General features: G+C 39.2%; 1 protein-coding gene across 1 annotated transcript in view; it reads right to left on the reverse strand.

Moving 5' to 3' along the window:
• lamc3 (laminin, gamma 3) overlaps nucleotides 1-21697 on the reverse strand; it is a 151087-nt gene that overhangs the window by 102781 nt on the left and 26609 nt on the right. Inside the window, exons 3-4 of the mRNA XM_004549823.3 lie at nucleotides 5316-5446; nucleotides 969-1135 (exon numbers count right to left, since the gene is read on the reverse strand). Of these exons, the coding sequence (XP_004549880.3) occupies nucleotides 969-1135; nucleotides 5316-5446 (298 nt within the window). The remainder of the gene's footprint in view (nucleotides 1-968; nucleotides 1136-5315; nucleotides 5447-21697) is intronic.

Raw genomic sequence — 21697 nt, forward strand, 5'->3', positions numbered from 1 at the left:
ATGACTCTGTGTATTTAGTGTATGTTGATTTTGATTTGCTGATTGTAATCACAAGTAGTTAAAAGCAGTGATTACTGTTTCGGCGTTGGCTGGGGCAAACTCAGTCAAAATGAATCTTCTGCCAGACAGAGATGAACAATTACAATGAGCATTTGGTTTTTTGCACTTTCGCATTCTCTGGTGCTTTTATAAGGTGTCTATAGTAATGCACAGAATTGATTAAGTTGGGTGCAGAAGTCTATTTAAGATGCCATCTGCTCGGAAGCAAGTGCAAGAGTAATTAGAGCAAGTCTGCTGCTTAATAGAATTCAGGGGAAAAAAAGAAGGGTTAATCGTCAGCAGGATTCAGCTGGAATGCATGGTCTGACGAGCCAAACCCGATAACACTCAGCTAAATCACATATACAGAAGCAACGGTGGGAGAATGCCTGCAAACATTTGTGCATATGAGCCAAAAATCAAATATACACAAATCTTCCAGGGATCTCTCAGCTGTTTGGCTCTGCAATCAGACAATTTTAAATACATCAGATTATTTCCTTTACTGGCAACTTTTGCACACAAAAATAGAAAAAAGAAAAAAAAAGGTCATCTGCGGTGGCAGATGTATTGTTAAATTATGTGTAAAGCTGAGTTCAGCATAATAAAAAATCATTCAGCCTAGAGCATAATGAAGATCAGTAAAGTTCAGTGATTTCCACGAGGACTTCCAGACTACGTGCTTTTTATCCTCCCCAACAGTGATGAGTGGTTGTATTTACTAACTCGCACAATAAAAGACAAAAGGTGCATGTGAACATATCGAGATTTAAGAAATACTGGGGATTGATGTGAGGTAGCACACTGATGGATTAAGTGGGATCTCTGACAGCCTGAGAATGTCATTTGAATTTAACACTGGCACGTGTATTTTCCAGATGGCTGCATCCAGTGGGTTCACAGTGTCACCCTTGGATCAAGCTACTCACTCAAACACTCATTGGCAGAGTCCCCAGTGGCCCTGGCCCAGGGTCTATCCTGGTAAAAGGGGTGACATCTCTGGCAGTCGGCTCCCTCTGTGTGATGCTGGCAGGCGCAGACCAGGTTACCATGTTCTCGCTCAATGCACTCGCTGGCATGGCCGTTACACTTACATCTGAGGGAAACATCGATAGTTAGGTAAAGTCTGCATGTACAAGCTTTTGTTTGTCTCTGTTTTTCCTCCTCTTTTTACTCACACAAATTTGGACACAGTTATGCACACAGTGAATGAATTTGAAGGCGGAAGGAAAGCGGGAAGGTAGTTCCCCCGTAAGAAGTTGTCACTTTCTATTATCCTCCACCGATGAAAACGTGGTCTGGGGTGAGGCAGGGCTTTTATTCCCCTTCAGCAACTACACTTTTCAACTGTGTTAATATGCCACTAATAATACACTCACACTCACCCAGTGTATCAGAAACAGCAACAAGTGAGTGCAGTATCTCTAATATTGGTAACCAGTGTTGGTCAAGCTACTTATAAAAAGTAATCAGTAACTAATTACTGATTACTTCCCCAAAAAAGTAATCTTGATACCTTACTGATTACTTATTTTCAAAAGTAATTAATTACTTAGTTACTTAGTTACTTTTTAAAAACACGATTTACAACCTGAATAGGTGATAAAGCGATAGATCTTTCAGCCCGATTCTACTTTTTCTGCATAATCCATCATACAAAATGTAATCAAATGGAAAAGTATCTTTTTAAAACTTCTCTTATTAGTTTTAATCTTTTAACTTTATGCATCAAACAAAGATTTAATTATATGCAACATTCTCTGACTGGAAGAAATTTGTTCAACATTTAAACCTATTTTCTGCACATTCCAGCACATAAAAAAAAAAAATTATATATATATATATATATATATATATATATATTTGTGTTTACACTGACTCTTTCAAATAGATGCAAGTAAAACACAGCAGAAAAGAAATAAAGTCAAAGACTAGCAGTCCTGTTGCTCTATTTTCACCTGTATAGCAGGCGGAGATTTGCCCTGGTGCAGGTGTGCCGCAGCGGTCAGTTGAAGACTCTCTGTGAATTTCCCATTACGTCGTAGCGCACTCGGTGCTTGCTTGGAAGTTTAGGGGTTTTTTTTCGCTGTAAAAAGAAGTTTTCTTCCCACGCACAGCGCACACTAATGTTTTTGTCACTTTTTATGGAATCAAACTCAAAGTAAGGTCAGTACTTCCACGCTTTAAACGCTGCACGCTCATACTCTCTCCCGCACTCGATATATTATCCATTGTTGATCTGCACACAGCTGTTGTCACGAACGTCGCACTCGCTTACGTCACTGTCATGAGACATTCTCGCAAAAACGGTTTTAGTAACGCAGTAACGCAGCGTTCCTATGGGAAAGTAACAGTAATCTAATTACCGTTTTTGCAATAGTAATCCCTTACTTTATGCGTTACTTGAAAAAAGTAATTGGATTACAGTAACGCACTGTTGGTAACTGTGTTAGTATGTGCAAAAGCATTAACTCTATGCTTTTCTTTTTTTAATTTATAAATGAAATTTTGCGTCTTCAGTAATTATAATAACTTCCAAAATCAAAAGTCAATATTTGTGAGCTAAACGTGATTGTTTAGTTCAGTTTTCATAAGACTGTTATCTGCTAATTTCCTTCCCCTCTGCCTGTGGATTATTTCCTCTGAAGCATGATGACAGATATGCCTTCCTGTGTGCACTATTTCCTGGCAGTGTCACTGGGTTTGTCAAGTGGCTGTGACAGGGGTACAGGCACTTGTCGCTGAGTGGTAAGCTGTGTCAAATTTAGCCAGCTGTCCCAGAACCAGATGTATGCTTGCCTGAGGCTCACACCCATTCGTTTCCGTTGTCTCTGAGGTGCTTCCGATCTACATATTAGACTGCTAGAAGTGAGGTGTGAATTTGAGAGTGTTGATCTGAAATATACTGGCAGCATGTAATGTGTGCACTTTAAATTTTCTCATAGATATTTAGACATCTGTCTCATGAGTGGGTTGTTTCCAACATTACTTTATTTCGCTATACTCAAAATATATTCACTAAATTCTGTCTTCACATTGACAAAGTTAGACCCCGAAGCTTCCTTATATAACTTAAGCATACCCTGCTGACCACTGAGCACCTCCGCTGGAGCACCTGAGGTTAAGGGCCTTTCTTTGATGAGACAGAGGAAAGTGCTGTTTTCTCACTTTCCCGTCCAGGGTCCAAGGTTTTAACTAGCGACCTTCTGGTCGTAAGCTTGTTTTTCTTACCTTAAAGCCACCACAGCTCTTTTTGCACTATTGATATATTGTAGAAAACCTGGAGGATTTTTTAATAGCATTTGGCTTGCTGACTTGACCTGTAGCGTGTGGTGTAAAAACACGTGTACTTAGGCAGAAAGCACCAGTATATGGCTAATGGCCATGTGGCTCTCTTACCCACGTGCTGTGACATTGGTGGGTAATTTGTCATCCAGCTGAAAGATCCTAAGTGTTTATGACAGATGTCAGATCAACTTTGCGTTCTTTGTGAGGGCTTCATCTCAGCTGCTTAATCGTTTGGTTCTATCTGCACTGCCAAGGTGCAGTGCAGCCTGGTCTTTGGTACCATGTCCCCTTTCATTACTATGAGTAATAAACCCGAGGATGTGGAAGGAGAATTGAGAATTATCTTGGTTTACTTTCATTTGATGCCAACTTGACAGGCAGAAAGCAGGACAGAATATAGGTTCAGCATGTTATCTTGCCATGGCCACACAGAGTCATGGTACAGTAAAAAGAAAGTTCTAAGGGTTTATGTATCAGGGCATAGTAAAAATCATCTTGTTCTTAGTAAGCTTTTAGATTAGGTAAATTCAAGCTCAGATGAATAAATACACTGTAAAATTATTTAATTAACAACATTTAAGAATGCAGAAGCAGTGTTTGAAAAGCTAAGCACACCCTTACTGCTTTCATAGAAATTAAGAAGGTAAGTAGCAGCCAGTTGTTGCTAATCAAAGGCATATGATGAATTGATCATCAGCAAAAGCAGAAATTTCGGCAGTTTGTGGGTCCAGAGCATTCAGGTGTGTGTTAACACAACGCTAAGGCGGAAAGACATCAGCTGTGATCTTACAGAAGCAATTGTTGTTGCCCATCAATCTAGGAAGCGTTAAAAGACCATTTCCAAACAATCTTAAGTTCACCATTTTTCAGTGAGAAAGATTTCTACAAGCCCACAACATTCAAGACAGTTGCCAGTCTCCCCAGTAGCAGATGCCCCAATAAATTCACCTCAAGGTCAGACTGTGAAAAGCTTATCTCAGACACTACAAGCCTCAGTTAGCATGTTAAATGCTAAAGTTTGTGACAAGAAAAAGACTGATGGCTTGATTGGAAAGAGTTGCCAGGAGAAAGCCTCTTCTCTCTAAAAGGAACAACACAGCATGGCTTAGGTTTGCAAAGTTGCATCTGAGAAAACCACAGGACCTCTGGAAGACTCGTCTAGTTTGTACAAAAAGTGGAGCTGCAGTGTTCCTGGTGGTGGAGGGGTGATGATTTGGGTTTGTTGTGTAGCCATAGGATCTGGACACCTAGCATTCATTGAGTCAACCATGAACTCCTCTGTATACCACGAGTGTTCTAGAGTTAAATGTGACATCTGACAACTTTAGCTTGGCCCGAATTGGATCATACAACAAAACATTAGTACTGACCATAACAGCAAATCTACAACAGAATGGCTGAAAAAGAAAAAAGAAAAATCAAGGTGCAATCAAACTTCAACCTGATTAACTGCTTTGGCAGCAGCTACAGGGAGCTGTGAATAAATGACTACCTAGAAACCTCAGTGAACTGAAACAACATCGTTAAGATGAGTGGACCATAGAAAAGGGTTACTGAATCATGGCATAGACCTAGTTTTTCAAACAGTGCTTCTGCATTTTGTTAAATGAATAGTGACACGGGATAATAAGTTAGGTGCACTTGTTCATCTGAGGTCGTATTTACTTCATTTGAAGACCTGCTAAGAACCAAATGCATTTTATCATGTCCTGATACATAAAACCTTAAAACTGATCAACTTATGATATACTGGGTAAAATCTGTGCTTTGCATGCCCAGCCACCTACCCGTAACACCTCAGCCAGGGAATTAGTTTACTTTAAAACACATTTGGCCATTTGGTACTATATAACTCCCTTAAAAAGAGATGCTAGTGAAGTCGAAAAATCAAAATTGCTTAAGCAACACTAGTTCCCAACATTTATTATTTCAGAGAGTATCAAGCATGGTGACATTGCTTTGGCACCACATTTTCTGGTGTCTCTTACCTGCCACCCACAGAGAAATCAGAGATGGCATAGAAGTACGAGCGCAGCACTTTAGCGTCCTTGAAAAACTCATCTCCAAAGGTGTTAAGCCTGTCCAAAGAGATGAGCAGGTCAGTGGCTGTCACCCATTCCTGGAAAAGAAAAAAAAGAGGAAATGATATGGGAAGAAGAAAAGATATACAGGGTTAGCCAAAAGGAAAAGAAAAAAAAATCAATGTAAGAGAACCATTGTCGGGAAGTCTGCTGGCTGCTGCCACTCTTGGTGACACAAGAAAGCAGACAAGAAGGTTGGCAAGAGAAAAAAAAGACACTGGGCTTCAGTTGAAAGGGGTAAAAGAGTGAGATATATAAAACAGCAAATGTTGACAGCAAAGAAAAGAGAGGAAGTTGGAAAGAAGATATGGTCAAGAAAACTACAGTGTAACAGCAGAGGGAGAGCAGATATGATGGGGAGATAATGAGTATGGTGTAAGAAATTGAGTTAATGTCACAAAGAGGGCTGAATAAAAAGGGGATTAATGGAGACTAAAGCTGAAATATGAAAAAAAAAACATGAGAAAAGAGACAACATTGCAGCACTGCTTCAGTATAATGGATGGCACTTGGCAAAGCTCCCACCACTGATATGATTTAAGCTCTTCTGTTTGAGACTACTGCAAAGGTACAGGCAGGATGAAGCAAGAGTGGGAAAAGAAGGTAAAGAGGGATAACACAAACAGTGGAAAAGCTAACGGGAAGTACAATAGTGGGTGCAAGATAAAAGCGAGGCCAGGTAAAGAGAGAGCAAATGACGTTTTATTTTCTTTTTTTTTTAACAGAACAACTTTAAAACAAATAGCTGGAGAGAAACTTTCTTTTTGTTTCTTGGCTAGTTTGGGACTCTGTGGGAGTCCTGAGGAAGCCTGTCATGCTTAATGTTTTGAAGCTTCTCCCCAGAGATGTCTTTGAAGTCTGGCAATGGGAGACAAGGAGATTGGAGCGGATGAGCCTCAGACTAAAAACATGTGTGAAGAGTTCATTCATTCATTTTTTAATCTCATGTACCATGCATTTTACCATCCATGCACCCCTTACCACATAGTACATTACTCTGCCAATTTTAGACGATTAAACATAAAACTGTGTCATTTACAAATGCCTTGTTATCAAATTCTGAAGTGAACGTTATACTTACATGACTGAATTACAGAAAATCTTTACAGACATGTATGCCTTACTGTGGATGTATCATTCAAATTTTCTGTAGTGCTGGAGCAGGTTTAACATATGATTGACATGTGCACCAACAACAGCTAAAGGTGTGTTGCTAACTGTAGGTTGCTTTTTAGTGTTAATTTGCATATGCTGCCAACAACAGTTCTTTTTATTCTTTGAGTCTGTGTGGAATCATGGTTTTGGAGAGACCTAGTAAATAGCAAGACTTACTACTAAGCTCTTTTGACCATTTTTGGCTTCTTCTGGCAACATGATAGCATCATAACCATGTATACTATAGTCTTTACACGTGTACCGATTACGCACAGAACATGGGTGTGGCTTGAGGTTTCCCATGGTGTACCAAATGGCACATATACACATTGGTTGATCAGAAAAGTAGCCATGCTGTTGACTGACTGAATATGGAAAAGAACGAAATATTAATATTGTAATTTTATAAAGTGTACCTTTCTGTAGCTTTTTCCTCAACTGTTTCATAAATGGATGGCTCAATATATGTAAACATTTTCAGTAGGTTGTTCTCTAATAATTTTGATGATCTGGCCAGCCCTGACTACACTGGTTTTAAAATGAGTTTTGCATCCTCTGTATTAAAAGATCTGCGGACTGAAGAGTCTCTAAGAGTATAAAAAAATGGCTCCAAAAACACTTGATTGGAATCAATATAGTATCAGTGCACATTGAGAAAATTTCTATTCCTCTGCCTCTTCATAGTTAGCATGTAAAAAACCAGAGTAAGGTATTAGTCATGGTTCAGCAGAAGAAAATGGTTAATTGGGAGATAGCAAGAAATGGAAAAAAAGGTGACATGCCTGAACCCTCTAAGGCTCTCTTCACAGGTCCCTTCTGTGATGTTTCTTAGTTTAAAATAGCCTGAGCAGCACTGCAGTAAAAGTTTATAACTAAATTATCTTTAGAGGAGCTGCTTCTGGGGGGCTTTCTTGTGCTGTCAGCAGGTCCAGCATCCTCCTATTTCAAAGGAGACAATCTTGGGATTTAGACCACCTGCGTGGTTAGTGCCTCCAGATCCAAGAGACATACTGCTGTGGCATCAAGTGGTCACAGTCCCCATTTTGAAGCATCTGGTGTGAATGCATTGCACATGCTCCTGATTGATTTTGCAATAAATGGTCTCAGTATGACTACCAAACGTGGGTCAGCTGTGTCAGTAAATGCTATAAAGAGGACTATTTCAACTGGGGTCAGCAAAGTGCAACTTGTGGTAAAGAATGTAAAAACCTGTAATTAACACTTCCTTTTTTAAGATTTTTTTTTCTTTTCTTCTAATTAGAGCAACCAACTGAAGGTTGTAACTGACAACTCAGAATTGCATCTGTCACCAGGCGAGGACAAACTCATTCACCTCTTGCCTGAAACGTCTCTTCATGTCTCTGTATCTTGTCTTCATATGTTCCTTTCCGCCAGTATTATCGTTCTAGTACACTTCAGATTTTCCATAGGGTTCTGTGCTTTTGCAACCTATTGAGGATATTTGGTAGTAAGAGTAACTAAAATGTGGCAGAACTGCGTGCATGCTATTGTTCTGAGACTTGCTTTATCGATTTTTGCCCCTGCTTGACTCGGCTCTACAGACTAATGTGCTTTGGGATGATGCTTTATGACCCTGATGCATTGAGAACACCGATGCTCATTCTTCACTTTGCAATACGCTACCTGAATATGACTATATTTTCATCCGTGGCTTCTGACAGGAGCTGGGAGCACAGGGGATCAGATATGACAGAATATCACACATCCTCTGCAATATGCTTACAAAATGTCTTTGAATCTTCATCTTTTTCTACTTTGTCATCCATGATACGCTTGTCTAGAGTTGGCTTATCTCATGGGTGTGATGCCTTCATAATGTCCTTGTAATGAAAAAAAAAAACTCTCCCTGATGCACAGCTGACGAAAAAAAATGTAAAAAAGGCCACATACATAAATGAAAACAAGCAATCGTCTGAAAGTCTTTGAGTCTGTTGTACGAAACACTATTTATAGCATCTTGCACATTTTCTGTCACAAGGAAAAGATTTCTTTTTCTTGACTTACACTCAAAATAGTTGAAGGCTTCCTTAATGAAAACTGATGCTGAGAGTTTTCAAGCATGCTATTGTTTGTTTAAGGCTGCGGGGATAGCAATGCTAAACCCCACAGCAGAAAGGGAAACTGGTCATCTGCTGCTAATTTATCCACAAATAGGATATATAGTTTGTTGTTTTAATGCTTTAGGTCTGTTTTTGTCAAGTGGCAACCTCTAGGCTGAAAAGCATTTACAATAAAAATGCACACATTAAAAGAAAAAAGAAAAAAAGCTTTTGTCACTATCTTTTATTTTCCCCATTGCTGGAGCAGAACTGGGTTCAGCTGAGAATTAGCTACTAGTTCTGTGCTTGGCGTCACCTAAGCTAATTTGAGATATGCAAGTGAAATGTTAGTGGTGCTGGTGCCTGTTGTTGCATTTTAACGCAATTATCTGTCAAATAATACAGCTTTCTATGGGGTCAACTGTACTAAAAGGCCATCCAAGAAGCTTGTGCTTCAGCTATTTGTTTGTTATTTAGCTGTAATTAGGATTAGTCAGTATCTTTGTGATGCTCCTAGTTTACATAGTCTATAGATGCACTCTGTTTCTCAATCTTGCTAGCATTATTTGATAACTTAGATAAATATGACTTCAAAAAAAGAAAAAAGAAAGACAAAAAAAACAGCATCCTTAAAGGCAAAGTTAAGGCTTCACAATGACAGGTATCAAAACTGAATGGTGACAGCACAGGAAGTACTGCCATATTTTATATACAGTCTACTGTGGAGAAACATTTTTATGTGATCAAAACTTTAGGGGCTACTGGACCAGCCGCTTTGTAAAATTAATAAGTAAATGATTAACACTACTTAGCAGTCATTTATACTGAAACACATGCCTTTACTACAGAGGGGCCAGGCTGGTATTTCAGTGATTTTAAATCCCAGCCTCCAACTCAACACACTCATAAATGATCAAATGCTTAAATTAATTCTTAGCATTTTAAAATTCTAACACACATTAAAAGCAAATACTCTTCCATTTATCATAGAGTACACGACCATTATTATACGGAAGAGTAATTAGTAATGCTCGGTAGAACAGTGTTAATTGTGTAAGAAAAAAAAAAGCAGATATAGTTCCAAATATCACTTAGTCTACTGAAAGGAAGCGGTTTCTCAGGGTTAATTAGTAGTCAGCCCAAAACTTATTATTTGTGCAAAGCACAGCAAAAGCTTAATTAACTTTGATTCTCACTCCCTTGGAATTTTAGTCCACAATGCTACAATGATGCTGACTTAGGCTCTGGCGCGTGAGAGTGGCAAAAAGCCAGTCCTTTGTCTAAGACAATAAGCGTGTAATGATCAAATGGGCAGGTTCACAGACATGTATCTGACCGCACATAGTAAAGTTGTTTTTTATTATTATTAACATACCACACACAGCTTTAAAATGCATCTTTGCTCAGGGGCTTACAACCTCCACCCTCACCTCTAAAATCTCTCTGGTCTTTTCTTCCTCCTTTTTTCCTCCACTTGTCTTCTTCTCTCCCTTCTCCCGTCTTCTTTCCCTGTTTCCTTGAACTCTGAAGCCTCTGGCTGCAGGCAGTGACAGGAAAGGGAGCAGTGTCCCTCATTCCAAAGTTAATAACTTTTTAATTTAATTGCTTAAGTTCACTGTGCCCTCAATATGTATTTTTTCCCCTTTACTCATTGGCATTCAATGCCGGAGCTCCAATTTGCCACACAGCTTTCTAGAGTGTAAGAGAGAGAGAGGCAGAGAGACCGCGAGACACTGAAGGAGAGGGGATGGACTGGTGGCAGGGGAGACAGAGAAACCGTTTTAATGGATGACTGAACAAATTAAATTTGAATTCATACAGCAGCTTTCATCTTCTGCATGATTATTGAAAAAAAAAAGAGCTTTACAAACTTGACAACAAGGCTCTCTTTGAAGTAAGCCGTTACTTTAGGAGGTGAGTGTTATTTATTTCAAATAAAAATCTAAACTAGCAGTGAAAACACAGTCCATTAGATCAATGGTGTTGCAAAGAATGCTGTGTGTTTATATGTGGCATGTACACAAGTAAGACAAAAACACCTGCGCGTTTAAACGGCGTCTTAGTTTTTATTTCATTTTGCTTTGACCGCTCAAAATTGCAAGAGACACTTTCTAAAAGCAGCAGATGAGGCATGTGAAGTCTCTATATCAAGACCGCACACGCCTCAAAAACCGAGGCACAAGTAGCAATAGTGAAAAAGGATTAAGATGCTAATAAAACAGACAGAATGCAATTTCTGTTTTAAGCCTCATGAAAAATGCATAGCTCTGTTCAGCCAATATGCAGAGGAAATGGCACACTGACATGGCGCATAGAAGAAGAGGAATCAGTTAATGCTCTGTTGACAGTCTCTTTGTAAAGTGTTTGTTTTCAACCCCTGACACAAGTGCCCAGCCTTTATGAACCTTCCAGGCAAAAGTTTCCTGAGGGGGGGGTTTCCGAGGACAATTTCCAAGAAAAAAAGATACATTATATTTACAATGTATCCCTTTTCTTGAAAACTGTCCTCGGTTGAGATGTCTTCATGGTCCGGTGGTAAAAACCGTGTCAATAAGATGGACATTATATGGTAGACTATGGCCTATTTTGCACCTCCAGGGTATGCTTTTACTCCATTAGCTGGATCACTGCACATGTTTATAGAAATGCAATGTTGCTACAAACAATTCCGAAAATAACCGGGCAGTATTTGCTCGAGGCATTTACTCTGATTACATCAATGTTATGAAAAACACATTCTGTCTGAGCAATGGCATTCACAAAAGGTACTGAGGCTTGTTTTATAGATATGGTTTCACAGAGGCTAATCACTGATTACATTCGTGGTTTAATTTTTTTTTCTTCTACATTTCTGGGGGCAGGGGGTAGAAAATAAAGCAAGGTGAAGCCAAGTGGCGAGCTTACTGAAATGTTTATTTTAGATGTATTGCATGCTCCATAAGATTCTGTCACCTACTATATTTTTGATTGAATAAAGTCTGTGCTGCATTTTTCTGTACAGCACCTATCACGGTTTCAGAGAGACTATAGCCTATCTCAGCTGCCACAGGGTGAGAAGACAAGTCGCCACTCTGTCCCAGACATACAGACAACCATTCACTCTCAAGTTAGCGTAACCCAACTCCATGCGTGTTTTTGGACTGTAAAAGCCAGAGTACCCAAAGAGAACCCATGCAATCGGATTTGAACCCAGGACTTTCTTTTTAGACATGCTTTCAGAAGTTTGTAGCACATAGACAAATTCAAAGTGCAAGCTTTTATTATTTGCCCCATTGAAACCCATTTTAATACACTTTTTTATTTTTTTACTTATGTGGATATATATGTGTATAGCATGTATTTAAGTATTTAGTAAGTTAGTTTAAATGTTTAGCAATAATTACCAAATGAAAAAATTACGTAAAGTTTATTTGGTTTTCCAAAAGAAACAGTTGTGATAACAGTAATTCAGGAGCATAGTTTCCCCATTCAAATTATAATGAATTTAAGTGGTTATAATCGATATTTAAGTCATAAAAATATAAAGGGCTATTTCTGAATCCCCATCTATCATCCTCTATATGCCTATATGTTGTCAATACATACAATGGCAGTAAGAAACACTTTTTTAATAGTTCAATATAGTATTAACATTACGTTTGCCTTCAGATCAATTCATTGACCTTGAAGGAGAGGTCAGAGGTGAAATGTGTGAGGTTTTTAAACCTTTATATGGTACTTTCCATATGTTGACAATACACACCACACTTGTAAGAATCCTAGTTTATAAATTATAAGGCTTTATGTCGATTTTCAACCAATAAATCATTAAGTTGACCTTAAAGACCTTTGTGCATTTGAGGCTAATTTTAATGGATTACTAACATGCGCCCACTCTACACCCCTGCAATGTTTTATCAGAATTCATTCTAAACTTTTTGAGCTATCATGTTTACAGATGCACATGTAATCATAGTGTTTACCATGGAAACTTCAATTTTGTCTGAACTAAGTAGTAATAAATACCAGGCCACCCTTTCCTTACTGTTTTTAAGTTATACCTGTAGTTTAGCCACTTGATGTTTTTAATCACCTATCTCTAACAACTGCATAGCAATTAAAATGTGTGTAGTTTTTTTCTACTACAAATTTACTACAAATTCCCTTAAATGAAGAATGTATAATTCTAAGACTTAACCCTGTGCAACTCTACAGATGACTTTTGTGTCTAGGGAGACTCTACGCTTTCTTAAACAAGTTGGAATCTTTCAGATGCGAACAATTCTAACCAAGTCGGTGCAACTTCCTTAATCCCAATGCTGTATTCTAAATGCATCACTGCAATCAAGCAGGACAAGCACAGAGAGTCCATGACAAGATCTTTGGCCTTTACTGGTCCTGTTTTTGTGCTATAATACAATCTAAAGCCTGTCTGAAATACTTCAAGTAAATCCTTCCCTCTCACATAGTTGATCTTGAAGAACTTTAGAAGTAAAACAAAGGCTGGAAATCTGTACATAACAGGCTAAAATGCCTGGTCAGTTAAAGGCTTTTCAATTAATGATTTTATTACTGCCACCTTAAAAACTTGTGGTACATAGTCTATTAATAATCATTTTTCAATTGGCAGATTTTATTTGCTAGTTCAATGATAAGCCTTAAATCAAATCAAATCACTTTTTATTGTCACATCACATGTGCAGGCACACTGGCACAGCACATGCGAGTGAAATTCTTGTGTGCGAGCCCCACAAGCAACAGAGATGTGCAAACACAACAACACAAACGAGCAAAATACAAGAATGGCCAACCTGAAACTAATAAATATATGTACAATATATAATAGTGTATGCATTTCTGGATGTGTATACTAAATATTTTCCTACGTGTGTGTGTGTGTGTGTGTGTGTGTGTGTGTGTGTGTGTGTGTGTATACACATTTTTACAAATTAAATAGTAAAAAAATAAAATAAAATAATAATAATAATAATAAAATATATAAAATATACAGAGTTGAATATGTGCAAAACAAGTGGCATTTATATACAGTGTGGAGTGCATAATGTTGAAGTTCCAGTAGTGAAGCTGAGGTGTCTATGACGTGTTCAGCAGTCTGATGGCCTGATGGAAAAAGCTGTCTCTCAGTCTGCTGGTACGGGACCGGATGCTGCAGAACCTCCTTCCTGATGGAAGCAGTCTGAACAGTTTATGGCTGGGGTGACTGGAGTCCTTGATGATCCTCCCCGCTTTCCTCAGGCACCGCTTCCTGTAGATGTCTTGGAGGGAGGGAAGCTCACCTAGACATGTCTAATAGATATGTTGATGGTTTGGATTAAGAATTTATTGATTTTAGCTCAGAGTGATCAATAGGAGAGAAGCAATCAAAATAAAGATAGCATTTTCTAAAGTAGCTGTAGTTAATGACACGTCTGTGACATTTGTGGGATGCCTTGGATTTTTTCCCCTTCTAGTAGTTAACATTTTCAATGTAAAAATGGCACCTTGTCTTTTACCTCTGTGCATCAGTAAAAAAGCAGCTTGTAAGCATTCACACAGGTGCTAAAATGTGAATGTTTTTCATTTGTATCCACATATGGCATTTTAATCATAGTCACACAAAGTGTGGTTTAATGAAGAGGCTTTAGGAGATGAAGGACTTCTTTAGAGTGTATGATTTCTTGAGATATTATTTTGCAAGGCTGCCAGATTCATAGACAACAACAGATGTGCTGTTTATACCGGGTACATAAAAACAGGATTTCTAACAATACAAGCCCTGCGAGTAGCTGTGAGTTTAGTCTTCTGGCTAATATTTGCTAATATTGATCAAACAGCTAAAGCTGATGGATCATTAATCATCAGTATTACAAGTATTTGTTTAAAATCTGGACACACTCCATGTCTGGGAAATGTTAACATATGTTAAAAAAGTGTTATAGAGCAAGAGGCAGGGTACACACCTGGAATCGCTAAAGGAGAGCAAGACGTGAGAAGACCATTTTAAAAAGGAAAATCTACTACTAGACTTTAATTTATTTCTGTTTAGTTTGTATACAAATGAATAATGAGTCCCAAAACAAAACTCAAATGCTACCAGGCAAGACAAATCGTAAAAAGAAACTATGCATTTCCTGATAGTAGTCTTGATTCTGAAAGACAGCTATTCAATATTTGTGTTAAATGATGACAAACTTTAAGGGATTCTTTACAGTGGACATTTCAAATAACATACCTACGTGCATATACGCGCTTCCCTTCCTTGTTGCTGTCTCCTTCCTTTTTACGGCTCTTAATCCTATACTCAATTAAGGCATATTATGGGTTTGTAACTCTAACCACCAACGGTTTTAATTGCTTGTTTTCTTCCTGTTATAATAGTATTAGTAGCTCAAGCAGGAAGTAGCATGGCAGCAATAAAGAAACCTGTGCCCCACCATCTTTGTTTTGCTGATTCACTGTGTTGGAAAAAAAGCACTCCTTTGCATTCCACCAGCTTTGATTTAGCATCAAAGAGGATGGCTGATGTGTTTTTGTCTCTGCTCACTACACCCATCTGTCCCATCACCCTTAAAATAGAGAAGGAATGAGAGCTTGAATGAAAGAAATGGTGCAATTGATCCGTCTTTTATTCTAATGGGAGAACAGATCACAGTCAATTATGGGTCTTCTCATCTTGTTGTTTAAAACATGGCGGAGAGTGAATGGGGGGAGGTGGAATGAAGGAGAGCGGGTGTTTGGCAGGTCTGTTGAGAGATTTGCCACCCAATCTATGTATTCTTAGCTTATATTGATCCTGCGCTGCTCTATAATCAGTGGGTCGATGTCCTCCAAAGCATACTGAAATACAGCCAGCAAAACCATTAATAGTCAGGTTTTAATGTAAGTAACACCTGTATACCGAATACCTACCCCCCCCCAAAGAAAAGATCTCATGTTGCTACATGGCTTTACAGTTTAAATAAAATCATCTTAAGGTTCAAGAGGCTAATGAGAAATGCCAGTAATCCACGTTGCTTGAAAAGGTAATTAAGCACTTTTTCTAAACAGTGACTGGTATGGTTAAAAAAATATTTTATATATACGTATACATACATATACATATACATACATATTAGGGGTGCAACGATACTCGTATCGATATTGAACCGTTCGATACAGTGCTTTCGGTTCGGTACGCATATGTATCGAACAATACAAAATTTGTAACTTTCCTTCTGACGATACTGTCTGTGTTGAGCGCTCAGTGAATCTGCGTTCGACTACTCCGCCTAGGCTGCACTGTCGAGCGCAGATCCACTGAGCGCTCAACACAGACAGCATCGTCAGAAGGAAGAGCGCAGGGCAAGCTAGCGAGACAGAAGTTAAGCTCTCCTTGCAACATGGCAAATTGAACCTCCCCCACCCTCATTCAGATCTGGCGTTTGGAATTATTTTGGTTTTCATGTGAGGTATGACCCTGAAGGTAAGCGCGTCATGGACTAAAGTAAAACAGTGTGTTGGATGTGCCACGCAATGCTCAATTACATGGGTGGGAACTAGTGTGTTAGCGCAGTTAGCTCGTTAACGTGTTGGCCGTCTAGCCCCACGCACGGGGCGATCAGGGGTAGCTCGTTAACGGAGATTTGCCGTGTTGTGGCGTTAACGTCATTTCAACGAGATTAACGCTGACAGCACTAGTGGGAACACAACGAATATGACTGCGCGTTTACGCCGACATCATCCTAGTGCAAAGACAAGTGGAAGCAGACAAAAACAACAAGCATGCATGCTACAAACTTTACTCGAGTCATTTAGACAGCCATTAGCACATGATTCTCCTTATGGGAACCTGATATGTTTAATATTGTGGCGAGCTCAGACAAGGAGGAGACGGAGGTGTCGTTTGGTCTTGCTTCCCGTGAGCTAGCCAGGGAGCACAGCCGTTTATTGACATCTGCAGAAGAACACTGCCGCTAGCTAACTGCTCAGCGCGGCAACAGCACAGCAACAACAACAACACCACACAGGGCGCCCTCTGACCCCGGAAGGACACACCGTCGCAGCGAGAGGGCGTCACCCATCACTATGGCAACATGAACAAAACATAACTGTACAAACAGAACCCCGAACAGCCCTGACCCACTACATAGCCCCCACCTAAAGGGTCAGTCGTCCCCGACGACCCCATTACCCCACACAAAGTCCTGCAAATGTCCAGGTGCCTTCTTTTGGCGCACCGGCCGGTCACGACCCGCGGGGAAAAGTCACTCGGGTCAGAACATGGGGTGCCACCATCATCCCACTTCTGACACCAATGTGGCGAGCTTAGACAAGGAGGAGATGGAGGTGTCGTTTGGTCTTGCTTCCCGTGAGCTAGCCAGGGAGCACAGCCGTTTATTGACATCTGCAGAAGAACACTGCCGCTAGCTAACTGCTCAGCGCGGCAACAGCACAGCAACAACAACAACAACACACAGGGCACCCTCTGACCCCGGAAGGACACACCGTCGCAGCGAGAGGGCGTCACCAGTCACTATGGCAACATAAACAAAACATAACTGTACAAACAGAACCCCGAACAGCCCTGACCCGCTACAATATGCCAGAGGTGGGACCAAGTCATTGTTTTGCAAGTCTCAAGTAAGTCTCAAGTCTTTATCCTCAAGTCTCAAGTCAAGTCTCAAGTAATGTCAGGCAAGTCAGAGTCGAGTCTCAAGTCACTGGTGTAAAAGTCCGAGTCAAGTCACAAGTCTGAAACTTTGAATTTCAAGTCCTTTCGAGTCTTTAAAAAAAACAAACGAAAAAATAATGTTGCAGTTATATGCTAAATGTAAATATTAGACCATGTAATTTTAAAATCTGTGTTTTTCTCAACACATACAAAATAGTGAACTTAGAAAATATACACAAATTGTGAAATTGCACCTCTTTAAAATGCAGCTCAATTAAACTTAGCTCCAAGAATAATTTTCACCGACAGTTCTGAGATACGCTGCATGTTATTCTTGGATGCGGTTGTAGGACCAGCTTTAAAATCGCATGACAAAAATATCATACACATTAAAAAAAACTGTATCACCAACGTAGCCTGGAAAACATTTGCTAGTTAGATGAAGTCAGCTATCTCATCTTAGCATATTTATATGCATATTTATAATTATACGGTTCTTGGAGTGAGTGCATACACTCATGAAGTTTAGTAACTTCCGGTCACTGCAACAAGCCCAGGTACAGTTTACCGACGGATGGGTACAGGACCTTGAAATGCACCGTGTAGAACGAAAGACCATCGTATGTATCATAAGTTTACCAGTCTCACAAATCGTCTTCATAAATACACATTCGTTAACCGTTTATTAATAGGACCTTTGAGCTCAACGGTAATTAATTAGTAGTGGAAATAATTTCTGGTAGCATCACAGAAATGTAGCAGTGACAATAATATTGTATGCTGTAATCGTACTGGACAATTAGTGATACAAAAAACCTGTTTTATCCTGTGAATAAAAGTATGTGTTTTTGTCAGTGTACCATAATAACAGAAGCGAAACGCAATATTGTGTCAGGACAATTTACTATTTATGCACAATAAATAAAGGAGCATAGCGCGACAATTTCTGTTCAGCGCCAGACTTGCTTGTAACCTATATCACCAATTATGTTAAGAAAAATGACGCATTAACTACAACAGCAGACTGACCTTTGTGTAAATGCTTGGAGCAGACTAACCTGTGAGCTGGAGTGTTCTAGGACGTTATATTTGATCTTTGAATGGCTGCAATCCAGTCGCCTCTTTGTCACTTCGGAAACATGGCTCGAACAATTTCTCTTCAACGACGTAATCCGATAACAACCGATCTCTTTACCCGTCGGCTTCCCGTGGCTGTCATGAGACCGGCTATTGCAGTTAATAATACAACAGCTTCTTGACATTTTTGTGTTTCTTTTTATCGCTGTGTGACTGATTTTAATTGAAAGCCTGCGTGCGCTAGTACCGCTTGCCACGAGTTCCCAGAATCCTTTGCGGTTCTACCCGTGAATGACGTCACATTTTCAATCTCCATATAATATGCATGTTAAATTTTATATTTGGGGTAAAATATCAAGTCTTTTCAAGTAAACCGGTTCAAGTCCAATTCAAGTCCCAAGTCATTGGTGTAAAAGTCCAAGTCAAGTCACAAGTCTTAGAACATTTTTTCAAGTCAAGTCTAAAGTCATAAAATTAATGACTCGAGTCTGACTCGAGTCCAAGTCATGTGACTCGAGTCCACACCTCTGCAATATGCTGCTGAGAATATAGCCCAGAAGAAGCGTATAGTATAGCTTTGATTTTGGAAAGAGCCATTTTTCTGTAATAAACTCTCTTTTCCAAAGATGAGTGATTCCTCAATCAGATACAGGGCTCGCAAAATCACTAGCCCGACGTCCCGGGGCTAGCGATTTTTCCAGTCGGGCTACCAAAATCTATCTCTGCCCTGCCCGTCCGGCTATTGTAGGAAGGAAAAATATATGTCAATGCTTTTGCATTGTTTCGGAAATGTAGCTGGGTAATTATGTCATTGGCATCGATGAGCCACTGTCAATATGTGACATATTGAAGTCGCGTTTGAATTTGCGCTTGTTTTTTGCTTTCACTTTGCAATCGCGCGAACTGTGTATAGAGAGCGACAGTACTGATTGGTGAGTGATGATAATTTGCGCACCAATTCCTCTGACATCGTCTTATCAATCGTTAGCTTACTATGCAAACATGACAAGTGAAATCTCCCGCAGCAAGCTTAAACATATGAGAGGTTGATCGCGCAGAGAATCGCTGACCGTTATGTGTGTGTGTGTGTGTAAAAGGAGCAGGATATATATTTTAGTTCTGCTGAGCCAAATAAGACAGGTCAGGGTTAAGAAGTGACAGCCAAAGAAAAGCTTAACACAAAACGGAAAAGTTATGACAAATCAGACTATAAGGCGAAAGGAAAGTGCAGGTTTATGGTTTCATGGACAAAATAATTTCTGTGGCTGCAATATGACAAGCTATATAACCGCGGCTGCACATAAGTGGTCCGCAGGTGCGCATTCGCTGTCAAAAAAAAACCAAAAACGCGCACAAGATATGAAGTTGCAACGCGTGTTTGCATACATACGTTTTTCTGGAGGAGGACAGACATTTGTTTAGAACTCTTAAAGATGTCGAAGAAGCAAGCTCCTTTAAGCAATTACTGTGTTGTTCCTCCACCTCTAAACAAATGTCAGAAGGAGTCCGAACCACAAAAGAAGCACGTATTCTCGGAAAAGTGGTTGCAGGAGGTGAGCTGGCTTCAAGCAAATGATGAACGCACAGAGATGTGGTGCGGAATGTGCCGTGAAAATCCCACTCTAGTGGACAAAAACAGTGCTTTTTATATGGACGCAAACGTGCGTTGCAACTTCTTATCTGGTGCCTGTCTTTTATTTTGACAGCAAATGCGCACATGCGGACCACTTATGTGCACCCGTGTAAATAACATAATGTTCTGTCGGGTGTGTTGTTGGTTTTCTCTCGATTTCTGAGTCGACAAGCGCCTTTGTTACTGGGACCAATCATTTTAAGAAAGGCCCCCATTAGAACCCATGAGAAATGCAAGAAATACATTATTGCTCAGTCTGCAATATCTTTCCCAGAACAAACACCAATTGCAAATAACATACTAAAAATAAACCTGAAAAATCTGTTTAGAACAGCGTACTATGTTGCAAAGAGTGAACTACCACTGGCAAAATTTAGCAGCGTTTGCAAACTTCATAAAGCAAATGGCCTAGATCTTGGTTCCACTTGCCTCTTACCCGTGACTTCAGTGGAAATTTCAAATTCAAGATCTGACACAGACTGATTCAAGTCCTACACAGTTCTTACAAGTTCATAGAAATTTCTGTTCAATTAGAACCAAGTATTTGAGTTGATGATTGTAATTTTTATACAATGTTGTAATTTGTTTTTCAACAATTTTTTTGATTAATGTGTTGTTTCCTTTACAATATTATACTTTAATGTATAATATTGTAAAGGAAACAAAACATCAATCAAAAAATTGCTCTCTTTTTTATTCGGGCTACTTAAATTTATTTTGGGCTACCAAAAACTGAAGAGTCCCTGCCCAAAGGGCTACCAGGGATTTTGAAATTTTGAGAGCCCTGAGATATATTTATTTTTGTAATTACTTTTGTTTCAGCAACATTCAATTTAAAAACTGTACTTTTGAGTTAAAATATATATTTATAATTTTAATAAATGACAAATTAAAAAGGCATGAACATTTTTTTGTATCGAAAAAATATCGAACCGTGACACCAAAGTATCGAACCGAATACTATATATATATATATATATATATATATTAGGGGTGCAACGATACACAAAATTCACGGTTCGGTTCGGTTCGATACTTTGGTGTCACGGTTCGATATTTTTTCGATACAAAAAAATGTTCATGCATTTTTAATTTGTCATTTATTAAAATTATAAATATATATTTTAACTCAAAAGTACAGTTTTTAAATTTAACCCTAACCCTTGTGCGTGTTTTTTATTTTGACAGCGAATGCGCACCTGCGGACCACTTATGTGCAGCCCTGGTTATTTAGCTCATCATATCGCAGCCACAGAAATTCTTTTGTCCATGAAACCATAAAGCTGCACTTTCTTTTTGCCTTATAGTCTGATTTGTCATAACTTCTCCGTTTTGTGGTAAGCTTTTCTTTGGCTGTCACTTCTTCACCCTGACCTGTCTTATTTGGCTCAGCAGAACTGAAATGCTTTTACACGCTCACTCACATAAGCTCAGCGATTCTCTGCGCGATCAACCTCTCACATGTGTAAGCTGCGGGAGATTTCACTTGTCATGTTTGCATAGTAAGCTAACGATTAATAAGACGATGTCAGAGGAATTGGTGCACAAATTATCATCACTCACAGATCAGTGCTGTCGCTCTCTATACACAGTTCGCACGATTGCAAAGTGAAAGCAAAAAACAAGCGCAAATTCAAACGCGATTTCAATATGTCACATATTGACAGTGGCTCACCGATGCCAATGACATAATTACCCAGCTACATTTCTGAAAGAATGCAAAGGCATTGACATA

This window comes from Maylandia zebra, linkage group LG7, assembly GCF_041146795.1.
Source record: "Maylandia zebra isolate NMK-2024a linkage group LG7, Mzebra_GT3a, whole genome shotgun sequence".
Classification (NCBI taxonomy): domain Eukaryota; kingdom Metazoa; phylum Chordata; class Actinopteri; order Cichliformes; family Cichlidae; genus Maylandia; species Maylandia zebra.